This window comes from Mytilus edulis, chromosome 3 (genome assembly GCF_963676685.1).
Source record: "Mytilus edulis chromosome 3, xbMytEdul2.2, whole genome shotgun sequence".
Taxonomy (NCBI): domain Eukaryota; kingdom Metazoa; phylum Mollusca; class Bivalvia; order Mytilida; family Mytilidae; genus Mytilus; species Mytilus edulis.
The window spans coordinates 61055792-61083777 of record NC_092346.1 but is presented as its reverse complement, the minus strand read 5'-3'; the positions used below and the strand labels follow the sequence as shown (position 1 = coordinate 61083777).

The window sequence follows — 27986 nt, the reverse complement described above, 5'->3', positions numbered from 1 at the left end:
TAAACTGCATGAACAAAAGGAAATTGTATATATATAATGAGACAACAGATTTACACCATAAAAAAACACTTTAGTCATCTTGTGGTCAATCTAAGGTGAACTTTTGAATAAATTAAACAGAGACTCCTGAAATGACAATAAACTTTTAAATATACCAAATGGAAAATTTAAAGTTATTTTGGTTGATAATAAGCATTATTGGGTATTCTTCATCACAAAATTAAACAGACCCTAGTATGGAATGCACTCGCTCCCACTGATCTCAAAAAAGTTGCCTCCATACCTCAGATCATACATTGATCATATATTTTAAAAGTTATTGTAATTACATATATATAACATGAAAGCACAGCAAAAAAAGAAACATCTAACATTAGATTCAATATATTTTGTACAGATTGTCAGTTAATGAGACAAGAACGTCCAAAGGCCAATACGTTTATAATCCGAGGATTACAATGGACAACAGTAGTGGAGAGGATGTTCTGTGTAGAATCTCAGGAGGAGAGAGAAGAGTGGATAGCAGCTATCAATTCTATCTCGGATGAGTTGAAAAACTCTGATGAAGGAGCAGAGGGACCATCACTTTTTGACAAATCAAAGAAAAAAGTGGTAATACTATTTTCTATATTTGTAATAATCCTATATTTCTAGATTATATTTTTTTGTGTTAAGTGCAGCTAAAGTAACTGCAGTTGGTGCCAAAATATGAGAGTCTGATCCTCTGTCATTACTAATTTAGTTTCTGTTCTAACTTTAGACAATCCAATGTTATACTCAATACTTATTACCACCATACTCATATCAAGTTTGAAATTTTGGTGGCATCACTTTCGCTGGTCTTAAGAAATGCTCTTTGTAAATTGAAAAATTGCAGAATTACCGTATATTTTCAAGCCGGGCATCTGTGTCCCAAGGACAAATTCTTAATTTTTTGGATTAAAAACTAAAACACACAGCAATAAAAACTTATAGATCTTCTTCTGACTTGATTCCTTCCGTATAATGTGATATATTTTTTAATGAGTTTCTCCTCGTATTTTTTATTTCAGTCATTAGATGACTTTGAGTTTTTGAAAGTACTAGGAAAAGGAACATTTGGAAAAGTCATCCTTTGTAAAGAGAAGGTGACAGGTCATCTATTAGCAATCAAAATATTAAAGAAGCAAGTAATCATTCAAAAGGTAAGTGCAACTATTGTAAAAATTCTATTTTCTCTCATTCTAATCTTCTTGTAGTTTTAGGCATGATCATCTTTAAACTCATGAAATTAATAAGGAAAACAATCTTTGAAAAATGACAATCGATAATTTGATGGATTAATGTACACAATGAGTTTGATTAAAAAATCAATCTATGAAAAATTTGAGAGATTAATATGCATGATCATTTCCTTTCTAGTATTTACTTGCACAGTTTATCATTGATAGTTTCCTTTACTTTTTATGCCCCCTGCAGTAGTGTAGGGAGGCATTAAGTTTTACCCTTCTTCGTCTGGACATATATGTTCCAAAATTGGTTTCCATTCTTTAACTTTAGTTTGCCTCAACCGAATGTTATGAAACTTAGAAACCATGCTTATTTCCACAAAATACAAATCAAATTTGAATTTTAATGGCATCACTTTTATCGTTCTAGAGTTATGCTCTTTAACAAATGGAAAAATTGCTTTTTATACGACCGCAAAATTTAAAAAAATTTTGGTCGTATATTGGTATCACATTGGCATCGTCATGGTTTATGACCACAAAAGGAAGGTTGGGATTGATTTTGGGAGTTGAGGGCTGAACAGTTTAGGAATTGAGGGCCAAAAAGGGGCCCAAGTAAGCATTATTCTTGGTTTTCGCACCATAACTTTAGTATAAGTAAATAGAAATCTATGAAATTTAAACACAAGGTTTATGATCACTTAAGGAAGGTTGGGTTTGATTTTGGGAGTTTGGTCCCAACAGTTTAGGAATAAGGGGCCCAAAGGGTCCAAAATTGAACTTTGTTTGATTTCATCAAAAATTGAATAATTGGGTTTCTTTGATATGCCGAATCTAACTGTGTATGTAGATTCTTAATTTTTGGTCCCGTTTTCAAATTGGTCTATATTAAGGTCCAAAGGGTCCAAAATTAAACTTAGTTTGATTTTAACAAAAATTGAATCCTTGGGGTTCTTTGATATGCTGAATCTAAAAATGTACTTAGATTTTTGATTGTTGGCCCAGTTTTCAAGTTGGTCCAAATCGGGGTCCAAAATTAAACTTTGTTTGATTTCATCAAAAATTGAATAATTGGGGTTCTTTGATATGCCAAATCTAACTGTGTATGTAGTTTCTTTAATTTTTAGTCCTGTTTTCAAATTGATCTACATTAAAGTCCAAACGGTCCAAAATTAAACTAAGTTTGATTTTAACAAAAATTGAATTTTTGGGCTTTTTTGATGTGCTGAATCTAAACATGTACTTAGATTTTTGATTATGGGCCCAGTTTTTAAGTTGGTTCAAAACAGGATCCAAAATTATTATATTAAGTATTGTGCAATAGCAAGAATTTTTCAATTGCACAGTATTCAGCAATAGCAAGAAATCTTCAATTGCACAGTATTGCGCAATAGCAAGAAATTTTCAATTGCACAGTATTGTGCAATAGCAAGAAATCTTCAATTGCACAGTATTGTGCAATAGCAAATATTTTCAATTGCACAGTATTGCACAATAGCAAGAAATATCTAATTGCACAATATTGTGCAATAGCAAGAAATTATCAATTGATTGGAGTTATCTTTCTTTGTCCAGAATAGTAGTTGAATCAACTTAAATCATTGTTTTATACAATAAACAATGTATATTCACTTTTACTACCAACTGATAAATTAAAACAATCTTTACCATTCAGTGATAACAAGCACCTTTTGTTACATTTTAATATTTTATGATGTATTTAAATGAGTAGTTATTGTTTCAAACTCCATTAGAAATTTGAATTGAGATCAGTTTTGGAAAAAGGGAAAGGGGGATATGAAAGAAAAATGGGGGGGTGGGGGGTGGGGGGTTAAATTTTTCTCATTTCAGATTTCATAAATAAAAAGAAAATTTCTTCAAACTGTTTGAGAGGATTAATATTCAACAGCATAGTGAATTGCTCAAAGGCAAAAAAAATATTTTAAGTTCATTAGACCACATTCATTCTGTGTCCGAAACCTATGCTGTGTCAACTATTTAATCACAATCCAAATTTAGAGCTGAATCCAGCTTGAATGTTATGTCCATACTTGCCCCAACCGTTCAGGGTTTAACCTCTGCGGTCGTATAAAGCTGCGCCCTGCGGAGCATCTGGTTTGATTTCGTTTCCATTCTCTTACTTTAGTTTGTCTCAACCAAATGTTATCAAACTTACACACAATGCTTATTTCCACAAAACAGAAGTCAAGTTTGAATTTTGGTGGCATCACTATTACTGTTCTAGAGTTATGCTCCTTTACAAATGGAAAAATTGCTGAAATATTTGTTTCTGTTCTCTTAATAAAGTTTGCCTCAACGAAATGTTATAAATCTTATGATCAATTCTAATTATCACAAAACACAGATCAAGTTCAAACTTTAGTGGGGTCTAGTTAAAGTTCTAGAGTTATGCCCCTTTACAATAGGAAAAAATTGCTGATTTTATTGTTTCTGTTCTCTCACTTAGGTTTGCAACAACCAAATGTTATGAAACTTATAAACATGCTTATTACCTGAAAACTTAGATCAAGTACAAATTTTGGAAGCTTGCCTTTTACAGTTGTTGAGTTGTGTCCCTTTACAATGTTTAACGTTATTTCCAAGCAAGTGCATCATCTGTGTCATTCCCCATTTATTTTGTCAAGGAACATTTCAGGGGTTTTTCTCTGCAAACAGCACAGCTGCAGTATATATATATTTACAAAAAGAGTACATTATCTTTTTTTCCCATTATTTATGTGTGTTCTGCTTTGTGTATTTATACATTATGAATTTTCTTTTACTAGGATGAAGTTGCACATACTTTGACTGAAAACAGAGTATTACAGACTACAAAACATCCATTCTTAACAGTAAGTTGTTAACAATCAATAGATATTTAGTAATGCTCACTTCTTGGGTTATTATACACTGTAAATTTTCTTCAGATTGTTTACCTTTTAGGTACAGTGGTATAGGATTTGATCTGAATTTGTATTTTGATCTGTTCCTTTATTTTTTGTCCAGATTTATTACAAGATATCTACTCTGAAGATTTCTTTAATTGATTATGTTGTAATAAGGAAAGAGAAATGTTAGAAAATATATATATATACAGAAACTATCCTAATAAAGTTGTAAAATAACTGTATAAGCACTTTCAATGTCATTTCTTTTATACAGTTGAATGAATATGATTTAATCTATCACCGATCACTATCTCACAATAAATCATGTTTAGGTATGAGTAAAGTACGATGTTTCCACATACATTCTTTGTTCTTTATAAATCTTTGCTATTGCTAAAAAACTTGTAAATGCAGTCTGTTTAAATATCTGGTTTTTTTTTCTTTTTATTGATATTTATCCTGCAATTGGGTGTCCTACTATACAGATACAGCCCTACAGATATCGCTATGCTGTATCTGTATACTATACAGATATCGCTTTAAAGCTCCGCCCACTGCCGGACTGAGTATTGTTTGAACCTGTGTGACCTCAGAATGTGTATTCCAGTTGCATTCCAATGACGATGACAATTGTCGATTTCAAAACTTGAATGTGTATGATTGTGTTACAAAATCAACCATGTCAATTTCAGCATGCATGTTTAGTGAATGTCAAGTCTGAAGCGTAGGACAACTCGTACACTTCTGTTTCAAATTTGACAATGTTTTGTTATTTGTTTTTACTGTTGAAATTAGTTGTTATGTTAAAATAGATAATTATTCACCTTCAGCGATGTATTATTGTTGACCATTCGAGATTCTTTTTTGCGAACCCGTCTTCAGCGTAATGTGTGATTTTGATATTACTACGCGGGCCTCAAGGGATTACAAATCGAAAATAAATGCTAAATATGTTAGTTTTTGTGTCTTTCAAAACACAAACAATATATACAGAATTAATTGCAGGATAAAGACAATAACTGTTTAGTGTCTTTAAATATCAGCTGTATTTGTACTCGGCTCGAAACAGGTGTAGTACATGTAGCTCGCTAAAAGCTCGCATACACCTTGTTTCCTAGCCTCGTACAAATACAGCTGATATTTAAAGACACTGAACAGTTATTGTCTATGTAAAATGTATATATCTCAAGACATAATTTTCTTTTGCAGCAATTGAAGTACTCATTCCAGACGACAGATAGGTTATGTTTTGTTATGGAGTATGTAAATGGTGGTGAACTTTTCTTTCATTTATCACGAGAACGTGTGTTTTCAGAAGAAAGAACAAAATTTTATGGTGCAGAAATAATTTCAGCATTAGGATATTTACATGAAAATAATATTGTTTATAGAGATCTGAAGGTGAGTTTGTTTGTTCAGAGGTGTGAAGTATGCTAATATGTCTCCTCACAAGATGTTTTTGTTTTTTGTGTGGCATTTGAATCTCTTAGCAGTTACTAAAAGGTTTAGATTAAAGGATTTATGAGTGTTAATTTAAATGAGATTTGCTTTAGCTGATAGTTAAAGGGGAGGCACTGAGAATGTAAGTTTTAGGTGTGCATTTCAGATATTAAAGTTTGAGGAACATTCACCCATTTTTATAAAAAAAAAAAACACAACTTTGCTGCTTAAATTAAGAAGTGCTTTCAAAGTTATAAAAATATTACTCATAACGTCATGGACCACTGAACCTAAGAATGAACTGGTCAGTATTGGAAACAAGCAATCAAACTAGCCCATCATTGAATAAAAACTAAACTGCCTGATGGTATTGTTGATTTTGAGCAAAAATGAGAACTAGATATTTCGGGAAGAAAACTACTAGGCGATCTGAGATAACCCTATGTAACATAATTGATATTCAACACTAGAATGAATGTGAAATAAAGAAAAAAAAAACAATATCTGATTTTTACCCCTATATTCATAAATGAGCTATCACATATTTATTAGAGAAGAGGGATTTTGGTTAAAAGAATATAGATATATACATATTCTTAAGCAATTTATTTAAATATGTTATTAGACCAAAGGTAGAAACTTTTAAGCAAGTATAAATTTTGAAAATTGGTTTTCAACTTTTGGTAAAGTAAAATTTTGCCCTCACTTAGCTTGCCAAAAAAGACAAGATTATTAGAAATTTAATCCAAGTGTGTTTTCTTCATGAATTTTGTAGAGTAACAGTTATAAATACAAGCTCTACATTCATTAACTCATTGTCTCAAATCTCTAAATAAATCCAACCAGTGACTTTTATTTCGAATGATGCAAGATTAATGAAACTTATAGTATAAATAGTGTTTCACTGTTATTTTATGTATTTTAAAGTACATAAGATTGTTGTCCTTTCCATCAATTTGTTATTTTGTTTAATACATAATTGTTTTCATTTAAAAAAAAATCTTATGGTTTACTTGAATTGACAGAACTAATTATTACCACATTTCAATGTTCACCTCTGATTTTTTATCAGATTTATTTATCTGGTTTACTCAAGAAAAACATAGATATGTCTTTTCAACATGAAGGGAAGTTCATCACCTCCAATTTCCTACATAAAAATTGAATGAAATTTAAAAAAATCACTTCATATAAAAGTACAATTGTACAATTCACAGTTATGTGTAGAGAAATCCTTGATACCTAATTATGGATTGATATGCTCTGCTTTAGAGAAATGAAGTTTGGAAATGATAATTTTTGGCTGTAAGAACGTAAGCATGGACATAAAGAAATAATATAAAATACAATTTTCCTAGATCCTTATTTCTGAACTATCTTTTGCCTGAATAATTATCAAACATGTCACCTTTTCAAGGCTGTTTACTTGTATTTTAAACCCTTGGCTAACAATTATCATATTAGAACAGGAAGACAATTTTCACCAGTGTCTGAAACACCTGTCAAACAATTATTATCATGGAACAAAAATACGATTTACTTTGGTTTAAGAAAGGTGTTAATCATAAATTACATTCTGTAAATTATTATTTTGATTAATACCTTCTAAAAAAAGATTTCTGACACGGGTTGGTTTTTGTGGTATTTATTTATGACTATTAAGAATGCACAAAACTTGTTTCTTAAACTTGTTGCTTTATTTTAATTTCTAATTGACATTTAAATGTATAAAAGGTATATTATAATCTGGAACGTGATTGCAGATTATAATCAACAAACCTTTTTCAATATTTTCCACAAAAAAGTTTTAATTTAAAGGAACTTATGACCTTAACAAATTGATTGGAGGTCATTATTTACCTAGTTAAGATAAATAGGAAGTTTAGGAAAGAAGCTTCATTTTATATTGAAAATGTAGATTGCACAAGCAAAATCACACCATGAAACTCTTAAGAAGTGACGTAATTATCAAAGGAACAAGGCTTTTATTGCTGATCTTCATCTTGGCAATGCAATCTAACAATTATTTTATCTGAGACAATTAAGTCAATGCTAGCACTTTTATAAATCAGGTAATTCTGATTTTTATGCCCCACCTACGATAGTAGGGGGCAAAATATGATTTCTGGTCTGTGTGTCTGTTTGTTCGTCCTGCTTCAGGTTGAAGTTTTTGGTCAAGGTAGTTTTTGATGAAGTCCAATCAACTTGAAACTTAGTACATTTTTTCCCTATGATATGATCTTTCTAATTTTAATGCCAAATTAGAGTTTTTACCCCAATTTCACGGTCCACTGAACATAGAAAATGATAGTGTGAGTGGAGCATCCGTGTACTTGGGACACATTCTTGTTTGCTTAGTTGTTTTGATGAATTAAATTGGATATCAAATTTTAATTTCAGTTAGAAAATTTGTTGTTAGATAAAGATGGACATATCAAAATAGCTGATTTTGGTCTTTGTAAAGAAGAAATGTTTTATGGAGCTAGTACAAAAACATTTTGTGGAACTCCAGAGTATTTGGCACCTGAAGTAAGTATTGTATGATATGACTGTAAATTAACACACATATTTATGCCTAAACAATACAATTTAATGGGATTTTAATTTGTTTTAACTTAAGTACATCAATCTTCTTTTTATTTTAGACATTTCAACACTACTCTTGTATTGTGAATTAATCTAGGTTTATACTAGCTATTTTGCTTTGAGAAAAAATAACAAATTACACAAGAGAGCAATGCATTGTGTTTTACTGTGCTTATATTCATAAGGCTGTCCTTTCACAATACTTAAAGGTAAAAAAGTTTGTTCAAGTTGCAGTGTGAAATAATCATTTGAAGAAAATCTTTAGCCCATTGGTAGTTTGGTAGTGGTTTGACGAAAGAGACAAATAATCAAATTCTGAAGATAAAACCAAAAAGTATAAAATAGGACTAGGTACATAAACTTCACAGTTAATCTGGCCATTATTGGACTAGAAGGATGTGATTCATTTGCATACATTTTTACATTCTTACCCAGATATAATAAAGTGTATTGATAAAAACAACACATTTATTTCTGAATATAAAGTAATATGCATGTGTAAATTATTGTATTAATTGTATTTTATGTTATTAGGTTTTAGAAGACAATGATTATGGTAGAGCAGTAGATTGGTGGGGCACAGGTGTAGTTATGTATGAAATGATGTGTGGACGTTTACCTTTTTACAATCGTGATCATGACGTTTTATTTGAACTTATATTACTACAATCAGTGCGGTTTCCCAGGACATTGTCAGAAGATGCCAAGAGTCTTCTGGAAGGGTTTTTAAAGAAAAATCCACACGAAAGGTTGGTATTAAGTGATGTTTAATTTAGGTCTGGAGCTGGCATCTCAGTAGCTGCTAGTAGTCCTTTGTTAATTTAGGTATCATTGTCATTTTGTTAAATTTCTTTTAATATCTATTCTGACAATGGACTCTGACTTCTTTCAAACTGATTTTTACTATGCGTATTGCTGTGTATAAAAAGGAGATGTGGTATGATTGCCAATGAGACAACTCTCCACAAGAGACCAAATGACACAGAAATTAAAAGCTATAGGTCACTGTACGGCCTTCAGGGTTCTCGTTAAGACGAGTATACGCGTCCTGGACGCATGGAAATCGAGCTGGACGCGTCATTTTTAAACCCGTGAGTCCCTGGGACGCGTCCTGATTGTATCCCCTGAGTCCCAGAAACATCGTTTTTAGAAGATTAATGTTGTTTTGACAAGAAACTAAACCGGAAGTCGACGTCAAAACATCGATGTGATGCGAAGATCAATATTTTTGACAGCCGATATATTTATAATTTACATAATTTACATTGTCTGCATGGTTGAACAAGCCAATGAACGGCGATCATGAGACATTTCTTAAATTGAAAAGTAAAAATTCTTTCCAAACTATTTTTTAAATACAAATGCTTGACTGTACCTTAAATAAAGTGAATATAAATCCAAACTTAATTATGAAAAGCAGAATAATCCAGAAAATAAATGAATTGCTTGACAACATGGTTTGTTTTGTTTACAAATATGTCACATGATCATTTTAGGCGGGAAAAATACTTGGGGAAACACCTAAGTAACAGACAACTCTGTCTGGATATTTATAGACATTTAAAATAAACAGCTGATATGGTAGTGCCATGAAAGTAGTTACACTTGGTGTATAAATTCAATCTACACTAATTTAATTGGGAAAAGGGGGAAGAGGGGAAGGGGTTAATTTGTATTTTTTGTATTTTTTTTTGTAATTTTAATAAATTTTGGTAACTAAAAATGACAAGACAAATTCTTTAACTGGGTTTATTATTAAATAGTCCATTCATATAAAAAAAAAAAAAAAAAAACCCTACCTATCGCCCTGCTCTTTTTAATGGAACTCTGGCTTTGGCAAACCAACATTTTTTTCAATGTGGCCCCACATCAAGGATATGATATAGACCCAGAAAAAAGTCTGTTACATGTATATATTTTGAACAATAAATATTTAGAGGTCATATTTTTTCTTGATTTAATAAAATCTACCAACCTGACACGCATGGTTTAAGTTGTATTTCGTCACATTTCATTATATTATGACACAAAAAAAATACATTGTATCCTGGACTCATCAAAATCTTTTGGGACTCACCATTTCTAAAAGTGATGAGTCCCAGGGCTCACCATGAAAAATTCCTAGTGAGAACCCTGGCCTTTAACAATAAGCAAAGCTCATACCGCATAGTCAGCTATAAAAGGCCCCAAAATGACAATGTAAAACATTTGTAAAAAAAGAAAAGAAAAGTTGCTTTACCATCCTTTTAACCTAATTCCATGCTGTATGCCATCTTCAGAGATATTGTACGGTTGATAGAATATTGATTAATGTTCTGCTTTTGTATAAGCATCAACATGCAGAATATAAGGTCTCACTCTATATGTCTTCATTAAGAGAGGATTTTGATTTTTACAGTGTTCAAGTTTTTAGATAAGAAGTACATTTATAGATTTTACATTGATATTTGATGTACTATTGTATTTAAATACATGTTTAGGTTTCATGGGGAATTTGACGCTTGCTTCCTAAAAAAATACTACATGTACTCAAAATATACAGTCTTTTGGTGTTAACAGTTTTTATCATGTCAATCTTGGTAAGAAAATCAAAATTTTCACATATCTTGGCTATTTGTAATTTTAGACTTGGAGGAAGTGAACAGGATGTCAAAGAAATTATAGCACATCCATTCTTCAAAACAGTCAACTGGCAGGACTTAATTGAGAAGAAGGTAAGTGTATTTGTGTGGTCTGTCTTTTGTGTCAGAATTTTATTTTACCAAAAATATGAATTAAAGGATAAGTTGTTATTCAAACTTATTTTTACAAAGATGTCAGGAGAAAAACAAAGAAGGGGGGAAATTTAGTAGAACTTTAAAAAAAAAAGACCCAAAAAACGCTAAAATTGTAGTTCTACATATTTGCAATAAAAAGATCATGTTATTAGTGCATCAACAAAATAAAATAAATTAATTTGTCCAATAAACATAAGATGTCACATGATTATGATTAAGATACATTATATATCTGTTAAAGGGGCACTAGCTGTCAAATTCATGGTAACCGATTTGACTCAAATTCTCATATTTGATTTATAACAATGTAGCCCCCCCATAAAAATCAAATGGTAGCTCCCTTATAATTAAATCTATATGACAGTTTTGGCCAAAGAACAGAGTTCTAGATAAAACCATAATATCAAACGCCTCAAAACAGGAACTTACAAACAAGAAAACCAGCTGGATTGTAAATATACCAAATATGAATACATGGATGATAGTGTTTTTATTTGATTCTCAATTTCTCTGTTGGTGTTAGTTCAGAAATATCTAACACTTATTGCCTCAGAAACATTATCAATTTTAAGAGTAACACAAGTATAGATTAGGTATTAGAGGTAAAATGGATATTAATCTTATGATTCACCTTAGTATTGTGTACAACATTTGATATTGTAAAAATAAATGATTTGTTCATGAAACTGAAGTTTTTCTTTTATGTATAAACATGAAAATGTACTGATTCTTCACATGTAGATATGTTTCAATATGACTTTATATAAATTTAAGTTATTTCCCTTGGGTGCTATTTAAACAAAAAACAAAAAATCTGTAATCTTAGCTTATATCTAAAAATATGTGTTAATTATTGAGGAAATTATATAGGTATTGGTGTGGTTTTTATGTATTAAATATTTTTAAAGTAGACATGATGCATGTGCATTGAAATACAGTGACCATTGTATGTTAATATTTGCCGTTACAACCCACCAAGGTATGCTAACCATCTGATATACCATATCTACTGTTTGTGCTATATTGTACTATTCCAGATACTGTTAAACATTGACTAGTAACAACATATGTTTATTATATGTTAAAAATATTTGTCTGTATGGAAAAAGAGTAGGTTATATTATTGTAATCAATATGTTAAAGGTAGTTCTTATGTCAGATTTTGCCCAAAGTAAGGTTTGACAAAAATTGATCAAATGACATACATTTAAATTTCGTTTAGAAGGGACAAACATAAAAAAATATGAGGTTCCTATTATAACTTTGATTCACGAAAGACATTTAACATGCTACTCATAAATGATAATTATATTTTTATTATAGTCATATGGCATTATTTATTTTTTCGTGGATACCAATTATCTAGATTTTAGGAAAAATGTTATTTCATTAACACAAGTAATTGATTTTGTGTTTTTTCAACTCTGCATACAAGAGTATAGATAAGTTGAACTTCATTTAACTTATTAATTTGTGGCCTTTCTACATGATCTATACTCAGGAAATTTGCAAAATTGAATATCTCATGACTATGAATGAATGCACAGTATCTTTTACAGATGTTTTATTTTCCATACAGACAGTTTATATATGAAATATTGTTTAATGTTAATAACTTAAAACAGTATGTTATTTTAATATTCAAGACCAAACATCCTATTGTCTCCACTATTATCACAAACAACATTGAGAACTTTCATTTTATTTCAAAACGTGGCAAAATTTTGACACATATTATGTTCAACATATTTTTTTACCTTTACACAAGTTTCATAGACATTGTATAATAACTTTTTTTATAGATGTAAGCAGGTGATGAACAATTCTTTTCTAAATAGATGCGAACCTATGAGTTTATTTATTTGAATAGAAATCATAATTATCAAGGCTTTTTTGCATTTTTGATGTTTTGAAAATTTGGCTTATTTTTAACAACATTTTCATTGAACAAATTAAGAATACTTTTTAACCTGTATTTAAGATGTATGGACTCGAGAAAGAGGGAACAATTATAAGTACCGGTACATGAATCATAGTTTGGATCAAAATCAAATTGAATGGGATGTTTTGTCTTTTATAAAATTGATATTTGATTTGAAAGAACCGAAATGTTTTTTCCCCATCATTTCTAGAGGTCACAGTGGCAAACTGGTTCCTTTTATCAACAAAATATGCTTTACTCATCCAAATGAATCAAAAGAATTATAATTCATTGGTGCATATCATTTAAAAAATCACACAATAACAAAAACAAATAAAAAACCGTAATTTTTCAGGTAATTCCTCTATTTTTTAATACATTTAAGAAAAATCTTTTTATCAGCATACAGAGTTGAGTAAGGGATAAAAGAAAAGAAAACCAAAAGAAGTTTTTCCACAATAATAAGCATACAACTAATACTGCTAAATGGCCTTCAAGTTTTGTATTGTTTGCATATAATGCTTCAAATTATAGAAATAAACATACCTGCTTTCATATATATAAATCTGCAACTATATAGTGTTAGCTTGCAGATAACTTAACCTGCATGTTGCTATGCTGACTTCCTTCCTTATGGTCAATAGAATTCCCAGGCCACCCACCCAAATAGAAAGTTGTAAAATTGTCCATACAGATATACTATAAAAAAATTTATGAGAGCATTTTTATTACAAATGTTAAACAATGGACAAAAATAAAAAATTAGTTTATGCGATTTCAGGAAGCGCTGCATACAAGAATCACTGCGTTGAAGACCCATTGGCCGCCTTCGGTGGTTGTCTGCTCTTTGGTCAGTTGTTGCCTCTTTGACATATTCCCCATTTCCATTCTCAATTTTATCAATCATTTTATAAATCTATCCCATTACCATTTTCACAATGATAAAAAAAAAAAAAAACACATTGCAAAAGTATGAAGTGCCATTAAAAATGGCAACCATTTTCAAGTTCCTAAATTAGGGAAAGGCACCCGAACATCTGGCAGTATTAAAATAGCTTTTTGAGATCACCCCCTTTCCCTATTTATTCTCCTTCCCTGGATTAAAAAAGGTTACATACAAGAATGTACAAGTAAAACCCATGACTATATTATCTATAATACAGGTATCTACACTATTAAACTAGAAGAAGACCTCATTGTGTGTGTCGCTCATCTTCTTTCCCCAATAAGTTAATCATCATGCCTCTGTGTACTATATGTACAGTGCAAAGTCGCATTTGTCACCCATTCATATGATTATTCAGATTGAGTTGTTTTTGGTAGAAAAACGAGAAAAAAGGCATCTGTAAATTGTTTCCGTCATTGGACAAAATTTTAAGTCAGATTAGACTTCTGGTTTGGGTTTTTCTGTATACTTTGAACATACATATACTACGAAAAGAGTGAATTTTCTATCTGATATCATTTTAAAGTTTACTAAACACGGCGGTCACAGAGTTCATTAAATAGAGAGGGTCTGTATAATGTATCAATGACCGCCGTGGATCGATTAGTAAACTGAGAATTGAAAGTAAAAAGCAAATACACTTTATTTATAGTAATGAACGTTCATAATATACAGATAAGCGCTTAAATTATTCATGTGTAATTAAAATTAATAGAAAACAAAACAAAAATGGGAATTTTGGGTGAAAAAAAGGAAGACCCAGGCTAGAAAAGCAATTTTCCTGTCCCAAAATACCTATGACTTTTGATACCTTTTCTGAAATTCTCCAGTCTTTAAATCTTTTACAAAAATTCATTGTACCCAACACCTTGACTAAAATTCATTTGGCTCGTTTAATTTTCATAAAATTTTGACAAAATGTTTACTTTGACTCTGACAAAAATATAAAATTTTCAAAAAATTTGAACCAACCACTTCAACAGAAAAATTTCATTGGTTACAAAGCAGTTTAACAAACACTACTTTTGATCATTGAGAATCTTAATATTTCCTAAACAATACAACATGATTAAAACAATTAGCTGATTTTTATAGAGTTATCTCCCTGTAGTGTCAGGTACCACCTTAAGATCAGGTTTTTTGTTGTTGCTTAGACTGATAGGAAGAAGGCTTTGGTTAAGGAATAATTTTATGACAAATACTTTTTATCGTCCCTTTTTATGTTCTCATTATTCGGTTATCAGCTATGCAGGTTAAACTCACCACTGAAGGCAATATTGGATTTTCAGTTTGTTTTTACTTTATATGTTTTGGATATTTTCTAATTTATGTCTACCCAATATAATTTTATATTTTTATACATAATATAAACCACACCATTACCATCATAATTCTATTTTTATTCTTGCTTGAATCTGGTATTATCTTTATCAGTTATATGTATTTTAAGCTAAGATTTACAGGAACTTGATTTCAAAGCAAGATGACCTTTTGATATTGGAATGTTGATCTTGTATGCTTAATGTGGTAAAAGGGACTTGCTTTCATTAATAATACTTTATATTCTGCTAAGCATAAGGTTTAAAAAAAACCAACAACAGTGCATTAAGTTATACTGAATGAGTTGTCACATCCAACTCCATGGACAATTTCAGTTCAGTCATTAAGAAAATAGAACACTTGTTTTAGGATTTGACATAAAAGTATGACATTTCCATAAAAATTAATTACAAAAAAAACAAGACATAAAAAAGACATTGTTCACATATTTCTCTAGAAAAAATCCAAAACTCATTGCCGGGTAGTTCTTCGGCTAATGATAAATTTTTCTGCATTTTCTTTATATTTTTCACCAGACTCATTCGCATGCACCTCTTTACTCTCCCAATAGGTTCAGCCACCCTTCAAGCCACTTGTGACCTCTGAAACTGACACTAGGTATTTTGACGATGTCTTCACTGGAGAATCTGTAAGCCTGACACCACCAGACCAACCCAAACATGTGTTGGAGAGTATTGATGAAGAAATGCCTGATGCTTTGCCTTACTTTGAGAAATTTTCTTACCATGGAAGTAAAGCTAGTTTAGCAGCAAGTCATGCTAGTAGTTGTATGAGTTTTGAAACATCTTGGACCACATGATGAACAACATATGTAGATTTGTTTCTTTTTCAATTACTGTTCAAAATAAATGAAGTGTTATTATTTAGATACATGTATATGATTTTTCAAATTGTTATTTTAAAATAGATATTGTGTTATATAAATGTGATAAGATGTCAAATTTATAATTTGTTAAATATCCTCGATAAGTAGTACATGGTTTCATTTTTGTTTGCCTTCATATCAGAAACAACAGTTGAACATACAAATATCACTGTAAGACAACTTGAAATGTCCATCATTGCCCCATATTAATAAATAAGCAATTCATTCATAATTGTTCCACACAAACCACCAAAAGTTGCATTGACAAGTCTATAGACATTGAATCTGTGCAAGTAATGTTTTATTTTTAGGTTACAAATTATTATGTTTTCCAAATTCAAACATTCATCAAATAAGGTCCATTTTCTACATCATTGGAAAAAAATACTTTCATAAAAAAAATTTAAGATTGCCATGGCTAATTCATTCAAATGTGGTTTTATAGTGTGCTTTTACCGAATTGAATGATTAATTCTAGCAGGTGGTACGTTTTTATCTATGAAACATAAGCATTATTGTTTAAAGAGGGTCTGATACAAAGAAAACTTTATTTTTGGTCACAGTTATTTTATTACCGTACTTTTATTTTTTTCATTTTAGCAAACATGTTTTCTGAAAATTCTCGTTATTTTTATGTATATATGTATTGTAATTATATTCAATGAATACATTCATGATTGTGTCTTTAATGTAAAATTCAAGTTTCTGTTCAGGAAAAAAAACATATACGATTTTACAGATTTTACAGAAAATATGAATACATTTGAGTGTTGTTAATAATATTTTGCATTATTTTCTTTTTCAGAGCAAAAATAATTTCTACTTTTTTTCTCAATTAAACTTTAATATCTCTATATGTTATAGTGCATCTTTAAAATTTTATTTTTTGTTACCACTGTCAATATGAATTACAATTATTGTGACATTTCGCTGGATCGAAAATGTTTTTAAAGATTTTATCTTTTTGTATTCATTTTAATATTATATTGATTGCTTTAAATGCATGAAAACCTGCCATTTCTATTGTAACAATGCTTATATAACAATAGTGATTGAGTCACAATTATATTTAGTTTACTGATACTTAATAGATAACTTTCAAGTTTGACGTATTTCCGTCAAAAACTTTGGTTTTAGTGAACAGCATTCATGTATTTAGGGGCTTTATCACTTCCGTTCCCATGTTGAGCAAGTGGTTGGAAAACTATGATGCAATAGTGCACGAAATTATTCAGCAAATTGAATTCTTAACAATCAGCACTGCTGTCATTAGGGAATTGTGATTAAGTACCTACAGAACAAACATTATTTCTAGTTTCTCCTGCACAATGACGATCACTAAGACCTCCCTATATAAGCAAATTTTTTCCCAAAAAGGGCCCCCCCCCCCCTTAATCCGCCTCTGGGAAATATTTTTATATTGAAGCTAGTAGAAAATATTTAGTTATTTAGTTTGTATGACTATACTGGTCAGTAAAAGAATGATGCTGGTAAGGTTATAGTCAATTTTCTAATAAGGAACTTTATTTCCGTGTCTATTCAAAGAAAATTGAATAACTTGGTGCAGTATATGTGTGATCTTACGATGATTTTGACATTGTAAGTGGATAATTTATGTTTGGTAAAAAAGCGGTTACTTTAAATTCTTAACAGTTAATGTACATCAAATGTAGGTAAATAGACTATTGAAAACTTAGTTTCACATCAAACATTTTGTAAAAGATGAAAAAAACGCGTTCACTTCAAACCAAATGTATTAAGATATTTTGTGAAACTAAGTGGAATAAAAATATTAAGAAGAGTAGAAATAACCATATGGAACTGATAGACATGCCCAGCTTCTGCCTTCATTTGATCCTTTGATAACATATCTAACAGAACTTAACAATTTAAAAATCTTTCTTTTAAACCATCTACGGTAGTAAAAGTCACAAAGTCTAATTCAGACCAGTTTGAACTACTTTTCCTCATTGCTATATTTACGGTTGAACATGTTTCTGTTGTTAACTCAGTTAGGATTATGTTTCAAGTATGTTCAATGCATTTCTTTTTCTGATGAGTTGAACTCGGTTGATTCAAAGTCTCTGTTAACTTGGCAAAGTTCAGGGTCCCATTGAAGAAAATTCAAAATGAATTAAACCAGATGTGTCAATGTTCAGTGTGGAAGGAAGAGGAAAAAATAAAGTTCAAGAACTGGTTTATTCCCGATTGTCCCACTTTTTAAAATTTTAGAGTTCTGATTGTCCCACATGAAAAGTTCTGATTGTCCCACATTATTTTATGTAGTAAAATGTTCTTAGATAAACAAGGCAACTGTTGTTTGTTTTGCTAAATAAACAAGAATTAATTATTGCACATTTAATATTAATTTTATAAAAGTATAAAAAAAATATTTTTTAAATCATTAGATTGATACAATTTTGATTAAAATAATATAATATTTCTGATTTATGAAATAGATCTTTTAAGGTCTTGAATTAAACTTTTTCTGAACCTGATTTTTGGGTTTATATATGACTCTAGAAAAATAATTGGTGATGAAAATCATATGGTGGTGCACTTATTTTTGCTACAGCCATTTGAAAGTACCCAATTCTGATAATTTTGTCAGTTTTCATCAAATGTTATCCATTTTTGGGCTATTATCATGAAAAAAAATCACAGTTTCACAATTAAACTTTATTTTTTTTTATACTTCAATAAAGATAGGGTGGACCAATCTGAATAGAACTAACTTAAAAAAAACCTAGAAGTAGGTGTTAATATAAGAAAGTTTTATAAAATTTTATTGCTTTTTTGTGTCAAATTGACCATTCTATTGACTATTCTGAATCACTATTGACCATTCTGTCAATTTGTCAATTTTGGAATTTTCTCTTTTTTTAGAACACAAATCTTATTATTTCAACTTCTTTGTTATAATTGATTGAAAAAATACATATTTGAAAAATTTGAAAGATTTTTTTTTATATGGAATGCACATGCTTCTGGTAAAATCATTTCTTGTACCCCCATCTATTTTCTCTAAATTTGCTGCTGTCTAGAACTTTTCCAGATCAGCCTTTCCAAGAATCACTATTAAAAGTTGTTTTTCCAATTTTCCCATTGTTTTTGCAGTCAACAGGACTCTTCACCAATTATAAAGAAGAGCAATACTTCCATAAGAAATAAGAAGATGTGGTATGATTGTCAATGAGACAACTCTCCCAAAGAGACCAAATGACACAGAAATTAACAACTATAGGTCACCATACGGCCTTCAACAATGAGCAAATTCCATACCACATAGCTACAAAAGGCCCCAAAATGACTAATGTAAAACGAGAAAACTAATGGCATAATTCATGTACAAAATAATGAACGAAAAACAAATATGTTACACGGCAACAAACGAAAACCACTGACTTACAGGCTCCTGGCTTGGGACATAACCACAACAAAGACACTAAGTACAGATCTGAGAGTACTCACAGTACTGACTGCTAGTTCAAAGCCAATAAAAAAATATGCATCTTAGACTAAAAAAAAAATGTTTTTTTAAAAGACTTCATATCATATCATATGATACTTCAATTGTACCTACTATGAGCAAAATAAAATATGTAAATATTATTATTTGTTCTTATTTTGTTCATATTTTATAAGTTACATTGGTTATTAACCTTTGATTAACTGCAACACGCTATAAAAACAAATTAATCATTATAAAAACAGTTCCCAATTGTCCCACATTTAAACTTCCCAATTGTCCCACAAACATATTCCCGATTGTCCCACAAAATTTCATTACCTTTTTACCTGTAATTTCAAAAAGTGGGACAATCGGGAAGACACCATATATTCAGGCTGTGTGTTTTTATTTTGAATTCAAATTAGTTTCCCTAATTGATTCTAATTAATTTGCTTGTATAACAATCATAATGGCATGTTTATTGTTTTTTTTTAACCCTTGATGAATGACCATATGAAAATTATATTTGTGAAAAATGTTTTACATGATAAAACTATTGAACAAATTAAAAACCTTAAGCCAAGAAAATCTATTGAAGCTTACATCATCAAAATTATAATAAACTGATGATTTTGATAGAAGGCATGACTATATTATATAAAATCTTTATTATAAAGAAACACATGACTTTTTTTCTATATGAAACTATATAGTGGGTCTCATTGGGGTCTAAGCATGACATGGGATTGCAGATATTTTGTAAGCGTGACACGTGAAAATCAAATTATTTTGCCATTAAAACAGGAAATGAAGTCTAGTGGGATACAGAAAATTACAAAAAAAGGGGAGAATTGCTTACGTACATAGTGTAAGCGGGATACGGGAATCTGACAAAATAGTAAGCGGGATCTGGGATCAGAGCCCCCAATGAGACCCCCTATGTAAAGAGAGAAATGAGAATGGTAAGAATGGTAGTCTCACAAACAACTGTTTAATTTTTTATTGAGATTAAATTTGTAAAAGTTTTATTTTGTATCGTTAGATTTAATTTTATATGTCTCTATAATCACAGGAATGATTTGAATGTTCATTGATATGACATAATTATTGTTATTTTTGTCAAGAGTCATTCTGCAGTGCAATGTAAAACAAATTATGTCCACTAATGTTGATTAAATCATCTGCTTCATAAATTGACATCAGTTTTTTATTTCAATGGATAATTATAAAAAAACAAGACATGTGGGAGTAACATTAATGGGACAGCAACCCAATAACAACACAATATAAAAACTTAGAGGCCATATCATCTCATTAAACACCAAGCTGAGTTCAACCAAATTTTGCAGAAATAATCCATTCTCAATTTTGTGAAAGGTCTTAAATAAAGATTTGGTTCTAATTTGATGAGAAGCTTAGCTGTCATATTGGATTTTTGTTGAGCCTGCGACTGTGTACTGTTGTTTGTCTGTTTGTCTTTTTCATTTTTGGCCATAGTGTTGTCCGTTTATTTTGGATTTATGAGTTTGACTGTCACTCTGGTATCTTTCGTCCCTCTTTAGTCACAGAAAGCTTGACATAAGGATAGTGATCTGATGGCAACAACCATGGAAGGTGGTGAACCAGGATGCTTCATACTTTATATATAGATGCCTTATGTTATGTAGTTTTTGTCCTTGACCCCTTTTTCATGGTCAGTGACTACTAGAAAAAAGTTAAGATTTTAATGCCCCATTTATTGGCATTTTTGGGTCTGTGCGTCCATTGATTTGTTCGTTAGTTCGGCTGTCCATTCGTTTGCATGTTTGTCCATCTGTCCCGCTTCAGGTTAAAGTTTTTGGTCAAGGTAGTTTTTTATGAAGTTGAAGTCCTATCAACTTGAAACTTTTAGTAAACATATTCCTTATGATATGACCTTTCTAATTTTAGTGCCGAATTAGAGTTTGACCCCAATTTCACGGTCTACAAAATATAGAAAATGATAGTGCGATTGGGGCATCCCTGTACTATGGACACATTCTTGTTGGTTGTGTTAATAGGATAACTATATTTGGTATGTGCGTACCTTGCAAGGTCCACATGCCAGTCACACAGTTTCACTTGACCTTGACAACTTTTTATGCCCCACCTACGATAGTAGAGGGGCATTATGTTTTCTGGTCTGTGCGTCCGTTCGTTCGTTCGTCCGTCCGTCTGTCCCGCTTCAGGTTAAAGGTTTTGGTCGAGGTAGTTTTTGATGAAGTTGAAGTCCAATTGACTTCAAACTTGGTACACATGTTCCCTATGATATGATCTTTCTAATTTTAATGCCAAATTAGAGATTTTACCCCAATTTCACGGTCCACTGGACATAGAAAATGATAGTGCGAGTGGGGCATTCGTGTACTGAGGACACATTCTTGTTTATGGATCAATTAACAAGGTTAAGTTTTGGTGGTTAAGTATATATATCAGATAATATATGCAACAGGTCTAGTATATTTGGTACCTTTGATAACTATTTCTTATACTGTTATGCAATATGTCTACTATATTTGGTGTATGGAATGATGGTTAGGTCTAAAGTGTACAATTCTAGCCAGATTTGTAGGAAATTTAATCAGCAATGTCTTTCAAAAGTTGAAAAAGCAATGCCATTCAACCATTTTCAAAGGAGTTATGCCCCTTGAAGATATAAATGTTATGGAAAATTGCTTTGTATGTTCTTTAAGCAAACATTTCTTGTAGAATTGTTTTATAATTTATATATAACAGAAATGTCAGGAACCAGTTCTAAATCAGTGCTGTTAGAACAAATGTTTTTACAGCAACAATGTCCTTAGGAAATGTAATTTGAATTGTCCTGTCTAAATAAAAAATAATATACAATTATGGCCCATTGAAAAGGTGAATATCCAAAATTGTCAACACAAGAAGGTTATTTCAATGAGGGTGCAGAAGTGAAATAACTTTTAAGGGTTGACAATTATGGATATTGATCAATTCTTTTTTTTTTTTTTTTTTTTTTTCCAAGTAAAATATCTTTTATTACAAATCTGCTGTTTTAACAATTTACTCGGATTACAGCGATCAATTCTAATAGTTTTATTATACCACACTAACAGTGGAAGGGACTTTTTAATACTTACTATATTCTTTACATAACAAACAGTGAAATGCAAGCAAACGTTTTCAGAAATTAAATTTGTATTCTAGAATTTCTTGAATGTCAATGAATGTATAACAAAGGTAGAATCTTTTTGTAAAATATTGATGGCCCTAAAAAGGACCGTTTATAAAATATATCATCAGCTGCTGGCACTCTATCATGCCTAAAGCATTATTTCCTTGTCTCTTGAATGGCTTCAAGTGTACCGTGAACGCTGCCTTTTTGTATTTTTACGTCTGTGAAGTTATTTTCATGGAAGATAACTCTAGTGCAAATCAAAGAACTGAAAAGGTTGTTCGCTGGTGAATAAAAGGGTTATTTTACGCTGGTGTAAATTTTTAGGGTTATTCGTCCTTCCTTGCAATCAAATGAAAATTAACCGAATTATTCCATGTCACCTGATAAGGTGTTACCAATAGAATTGTTTGTAAATTATTTAAGGTATAATAAATGGAATTTATTGCTCTTAGACTAGTAAGAATAAGTGCTAGAGAGGCGAAAGGAAGGTTATTGGTAAGCTGTTACTTCTATTGAAACCTATTAGGAATTTCACTTGTTTTCATTATATTTGTTAGTTGTTTCCTTGTTTAATCAAGTGAGGAATGAATTTGTTGAGTGTTGGTTTTATAATTTTACAGAACCAGTTGAAACATTGAAGATTATATCATGGATTTATTGCTGGTTTCTTAACGTAATGTTGATTTCTTCACTCTTCAAGTAAAAAATCATATTTTCATTATTTCTAACAAGGAGGGAAAAAGGTACATTTCATAGGAATAGAACTTTCACCTTATAAAGGGTTACTTATGGACCCCTCAACAGATGTATTGGTTTTATAGATAATGACTCATATAACTAGAGGAAGATCCCTATCTATAAAGAGGTAATATGTCCAGATACTAAAATTTGACGCAAAATCAATGTAGAAAGGAGGTTTCCAGATGAAAACTTTGGAACCTATATTATAGGATTATAACCAAATTTGAATTTCTAGGGATGTACTGTGATGACAACAAGATATTTTGTTTAACTTTTTCTGTAATAACATTTTTCATTTAGTAGAATATGTTGCAAACAGAATAAAATTGACAACAATCAATAACACCAAGGACATTTTTGTTGACAATTGTTGTTCAATTGTCACTTTTGTAGGTTTTACTAACATGTTTGTTCAATTTTTCCAACTGTAACCTTTTATATTGCATTTTTTCCATTTGACTTCTATATATTTGCAGAAAAAAATTCTTAAAAATTCATTTTTATAAATTAATATTTTTTTCCTTGATGTATGTATGTTAATATATGATAGATACGAACTCTGACTATTAATTTCATAATTTTTGGTCAATAATTTAAAAAGTTTCCCATTAGGTCTCTATGTTAATTTTATTTTTTGAAGTGTTGATTATCTGATGGAGTAAGTATAAGTAGTGTAACGGCCTTCAAACCAAAACAAAAACAAAATACATGTGCTTTTAATGTTTGTTTATTTGTGAACAATACATGTAGGGTTATTTTAACAAAAATGTGTAGAATGTAATCAGATATGTACATATATTCATATCGGTGATTTTAAAAAATACTGATCTTAATATTAATCAAACTTACCATTACCTATAAAAGATAACCAATTGAAATGAAATTTCCTGTCTTTAACAATTGAAATGAAATTTCCTGTCTTTACCAATTGAAATGAAATTTCCTGTCTTTACCAATTGTAATGAAATTTCCTGTATTTACCAATTGAAATGAAATTTCCTGTCTTTACCAATTGAAATGAAATTTCCTGTCTTTACCAATTGAAATGACATTTCCTGTATTTACCTAGGAAAAGTCAGCTATTGCCATGTTAAGTAACAAATGATTTTAGATTGTACTCCTTTATTTTTTTAATTTCAGATAACACCACCTTGGAAGCCTGACGTCAAAAATGACTATGACACAAAATACATACCTGATGAGTTTGCCCAGGTTCCTCTGTCCTTGACACCTAACTCTAAAGAAAGTCACGTAGAGCTCAGTTCCATAGCAGAGGAAAGTGAACTTCCTTACTTTGAACAATTCTCATACCACGGATCAAGAGCTGGTATGGGAGAAAGCTACCTCCAATCACATGTAAATGATGGGGAAATTTTCTAGCACATATGAAATGCAATAATAGAAATGAGGTTGTCTCTATTGTGTAGATATATCATGTCTTTCAGTATTGTATAACTGTCATCATTAATTATTTATCAATGAACGCTTAAAAAGGGGGTGATTTAAATTTGTATTTTGCATCCTAGCCTCAACTAACATGATATATCATGTTCTGTGGATTGACTGGTTTTCTTGGGTACCAGTTTTGTTAATTGAGAAAAAAAAATGTGGATATTTGATTTTCTGGTTTTGACAATGTTTGCATACAATCCTCTAGAAATCTTGTACTTATAGTGGAATATTTAAATTCACAGTGTTATCCACAAAAGTTGGTATCCCACAAAAAAATAATTAATCCGCAGTATTAGGGATATTTTGTAATGTTATTACACACCTAAGAAAATCTAGCAGCAATATTGTAGTATTATAATAAATGTTTCTGACATCAAAGACTAAATGCCAAACATATTCTCCATTGTGATAATTTTGGCGTAATTGGACAAAACATTCAATTTGTATAAATGATAATACATGTATATGTATCTTGAGGTCTTTTTTTGTGGGGGATTGTTTAATTGCTCTCTTGTTAAGTATACACTTATTTATTAGATTGGTAAAAAGATAAGTACAGTTAGAAAAAACACTTTGTGATGAATTTACAGCATAAATTAAACCCCAAAATATAGACTTTTTTGGAGGTCCTTTTTCATTTCTTACCATCATAATTCATATTCCTGTAGTAGTATTAGATTATGAGATGTTAGTTTTTTCAAGATCATATATGAGAAAGAACAAAGATTTTTTTGCAATATTAACCCTTTTTAGCAAGATTAATGTAACATTCCAATTATGGGATCTTAAAAGAAGATAATTCATAAGGTACCTTTTATGCCATAAAAGTCCACTCAATTCTGCCCAGCAATTGCAGCAAACTATTATTTCTCTTAAATTAAATTTTTTGTCATGTAGGAAACATTTTACATTTCAAATTCCTCCGATTTAATGGTTTTTTTTTACTAGATATATAAAATCAAATTATAGAAGCGCTTAAAGCCTGTTTGTGTATGTTCATTGTTTTTCAACCTAGTGTATAATTTCAATAAATTACTATAAATTACTTACTTATTCTTTTAATGATGTTTCAAAATATTTTAAGTATAAAACTTTTCAAAAACGTTTTGTTACAAAAAGAATTCCATTAGGTTGAATTTTATTTTATTTCCCACATTTCTCTGTTAAAGAAACAAACACTGGGAATTACATTCCCTGAAACAAAAACAAATGCAATACCTTTCTAATGTCTCAAGTAAATTTCTCTTTTGCCTTCCAACAAATTCATTTGAATAATAAAACTGTATTTCTTGTTAGAATTTATATGAAAAGCAGTAACTTTTCATTTAATTGATGACAAAATTTTACGTATCAGTAAGGTTGATTACCTACTTCAACACTGATAATGGATTTTTGCACAAGCAAGTTAAATTATTTTCAATTAAAAATATTACTTTGACTTAAGAATGTTTAGTTACACTAATACAACCAAAGAATGTATAACAATGAAAAAAACAATTTTATTAAGTCAGATTCAAATTAACAGGGAATCATGTAAATTATTTTACAATACATTTTGTCTTTATTCTGACCAAGGAGGTACACAACAAGTACATTGTTTAAATTGTATGAAACGAAAAAACATAGGATATAAACATTGACAAGTATGGCATCAATGCAACGAAAAAAGGTAGAAACTGTCCTACACATGCTGAATAAAGAAAAAATATGTCCTTCAACAAATATTGGAAATGATTTGTTTTTTGTATCATAAGAGTAGTGTTCTAATCGCTTCATTAATCATATCCCAATATTATTTTTATACGACCGCAAATTTTGAAAAAATTTTCGTCGTATATTGCTATCACGTTGGCGTCTGCGTCGTCGTCGTCGTCGTCGTCGTCGTCGTCGTCCGGCGTCCGAATACTTTTAGTTTTCGCACTCTAACTTTAGTAAAAGTGAATAGAAATCTATGAAATTTTAACACAAGGTTTATGACCATAAAAGGAAGGTTGGTATTGATTTTGGGAGTTTTGGTCCCAACATTTTAGGAATAAGGGGCCAAAAAGGGCCCAAATAAGCATTTTCTTGGTTTTCGCACCATAACTTTAGTTTAAGTTAATAGAAATCTATGAAATTTTGACACAAGGTTTATGACCACAAAAGAAAGATTGGGATTGATTTTGGGAGTTTTGGTTTCAATAGTTTAGGAATAAGGGGCCAATAAAGGGCCCAAATAAGCATTTTTCTTGGTTTTTGCACAATAACCTTAGGTTAAGTAAATAGAAATCTATGAAATTTAAACACAATGTTTATGACCACAAAAGGAAGGTTGGTATTGATTTTGGGAGTTTAGGACGCAACAGTTTAGGAATTAGGGGCCAAAAAGGGACCCAAATAAGCATTTTTCTTGGTTTTCGCACTATAATGTTAGTATAAGTAAATACAAATCTATGAAATTTAAACACAAGGCTTATGACCATAAAAGGAAGGTTGGTATTGATTTTGGGAGTTTTGGTCCCAACAGTTTAGGAAAAAGGGGCCCAAAGGGTCCAAAATTAAACTTTGTTTGATTTCATCAAAATTGAATAATTGGGGTTCTTTGATATGCCGAATCTAACTGTATATGTAGATTCTCAACTTTTGGTCCCGTTTTCAAATTGGTCTACATTAAGGTCCAAAGGGTCCAAAATTAAACTTAGTTTGATTTTGACAAAAAATGAATCGGTTGGGTTCTTTGATATGTTGAATCTAAAAATGTACTTAGATTCTTGATTATTGAAGTTTTTTGGTCCAGTTTTCAAATTGGTCTACATTAAGGTCCAAAGGGTCCAAAATTAAACTTTGTTTGATTTCATCAAAAATTGAATCCTTGGGGTTCTTTGATATGCCAAATCTAACTGTGTATGTAGATTCTTCATTTTTGGTCCTGTTTTCAAATTTCAAATTCTACATTAAAGTCCAAAGGGTCCAAAATTAAACTAAGTTTGATTTTAACAAAAATTGAATTCTTGGGCCTCTTTGATATGCTGAATCTAAACATGTACTTAGATTTTTGATTATGGGCCCAGTTTTCAAGTTGGTCCAAATCAGGATCTAAAATTATTATATTAAGTATTGTGCAATAGCAAGTCTTTTCAATTGCACAGTATTGTGCAATGGCAAGAAATACCTAATTGCACAATATTGTGAAATAGCAAATTTTTTTTTAATTAGAGTTATCTT

General features: G+C 30.5%; 1 protein-coding gene across 2 annotated transcripts in view; it reads left to right on the top strand.

The window, feature by feature from the left end:
* Positions 1 to 26254, top strand: part of LOC139517003 (RAC serine/threonine-protein kinase-like) — a 36079-nt gene extending 9825 nt beyond the window's left edge. Inside the window, exons 4-12 of one of the 2 annotated variants that reach the window (XR_011663069.1) lie at positions 398 to 612; positions 1053 to 1184; positions 3995 to 4060; positions 5306 to 5497; positions 7937 to 8065; positions 8657 to 8871; positions 10749 to 10836; positions 15658 to 18168; positions 19803 to 20620. Coding sequence is in view for 1 of the 2 variants with exons in the window: in XM_071307541.1 (XP_071163642.1) it covers positions 398 to 612; positions 1053 to 1184; positions 3995 to 4060; positions 5306 to 5497; positions 7937 to 8065; positions 8657 to 8871; positions 10749 to 10836; positions 24471 to 24710 (1277 nt within the window). In the remaining variant the exon portion in view is untranslated. Of the gene's footprint in view, positions 1 to 397; positions 613 to 1052; positions 1185 to 3994; positions 4061 to 5305; positions 5498 to 7936; positions 8066 to 8656; positions 8872 to 10748; positions 10837 to 15657; positions 18169 to 19802; positions 20621 to 24470 lie in introns of those variants that run through there. The other variant, XM_071307541.1, reaches the window with a different exon arrangement.
* The last annotated feature ends 1732 nt before the right edge of the window (positions 26255 to 27986 follow it).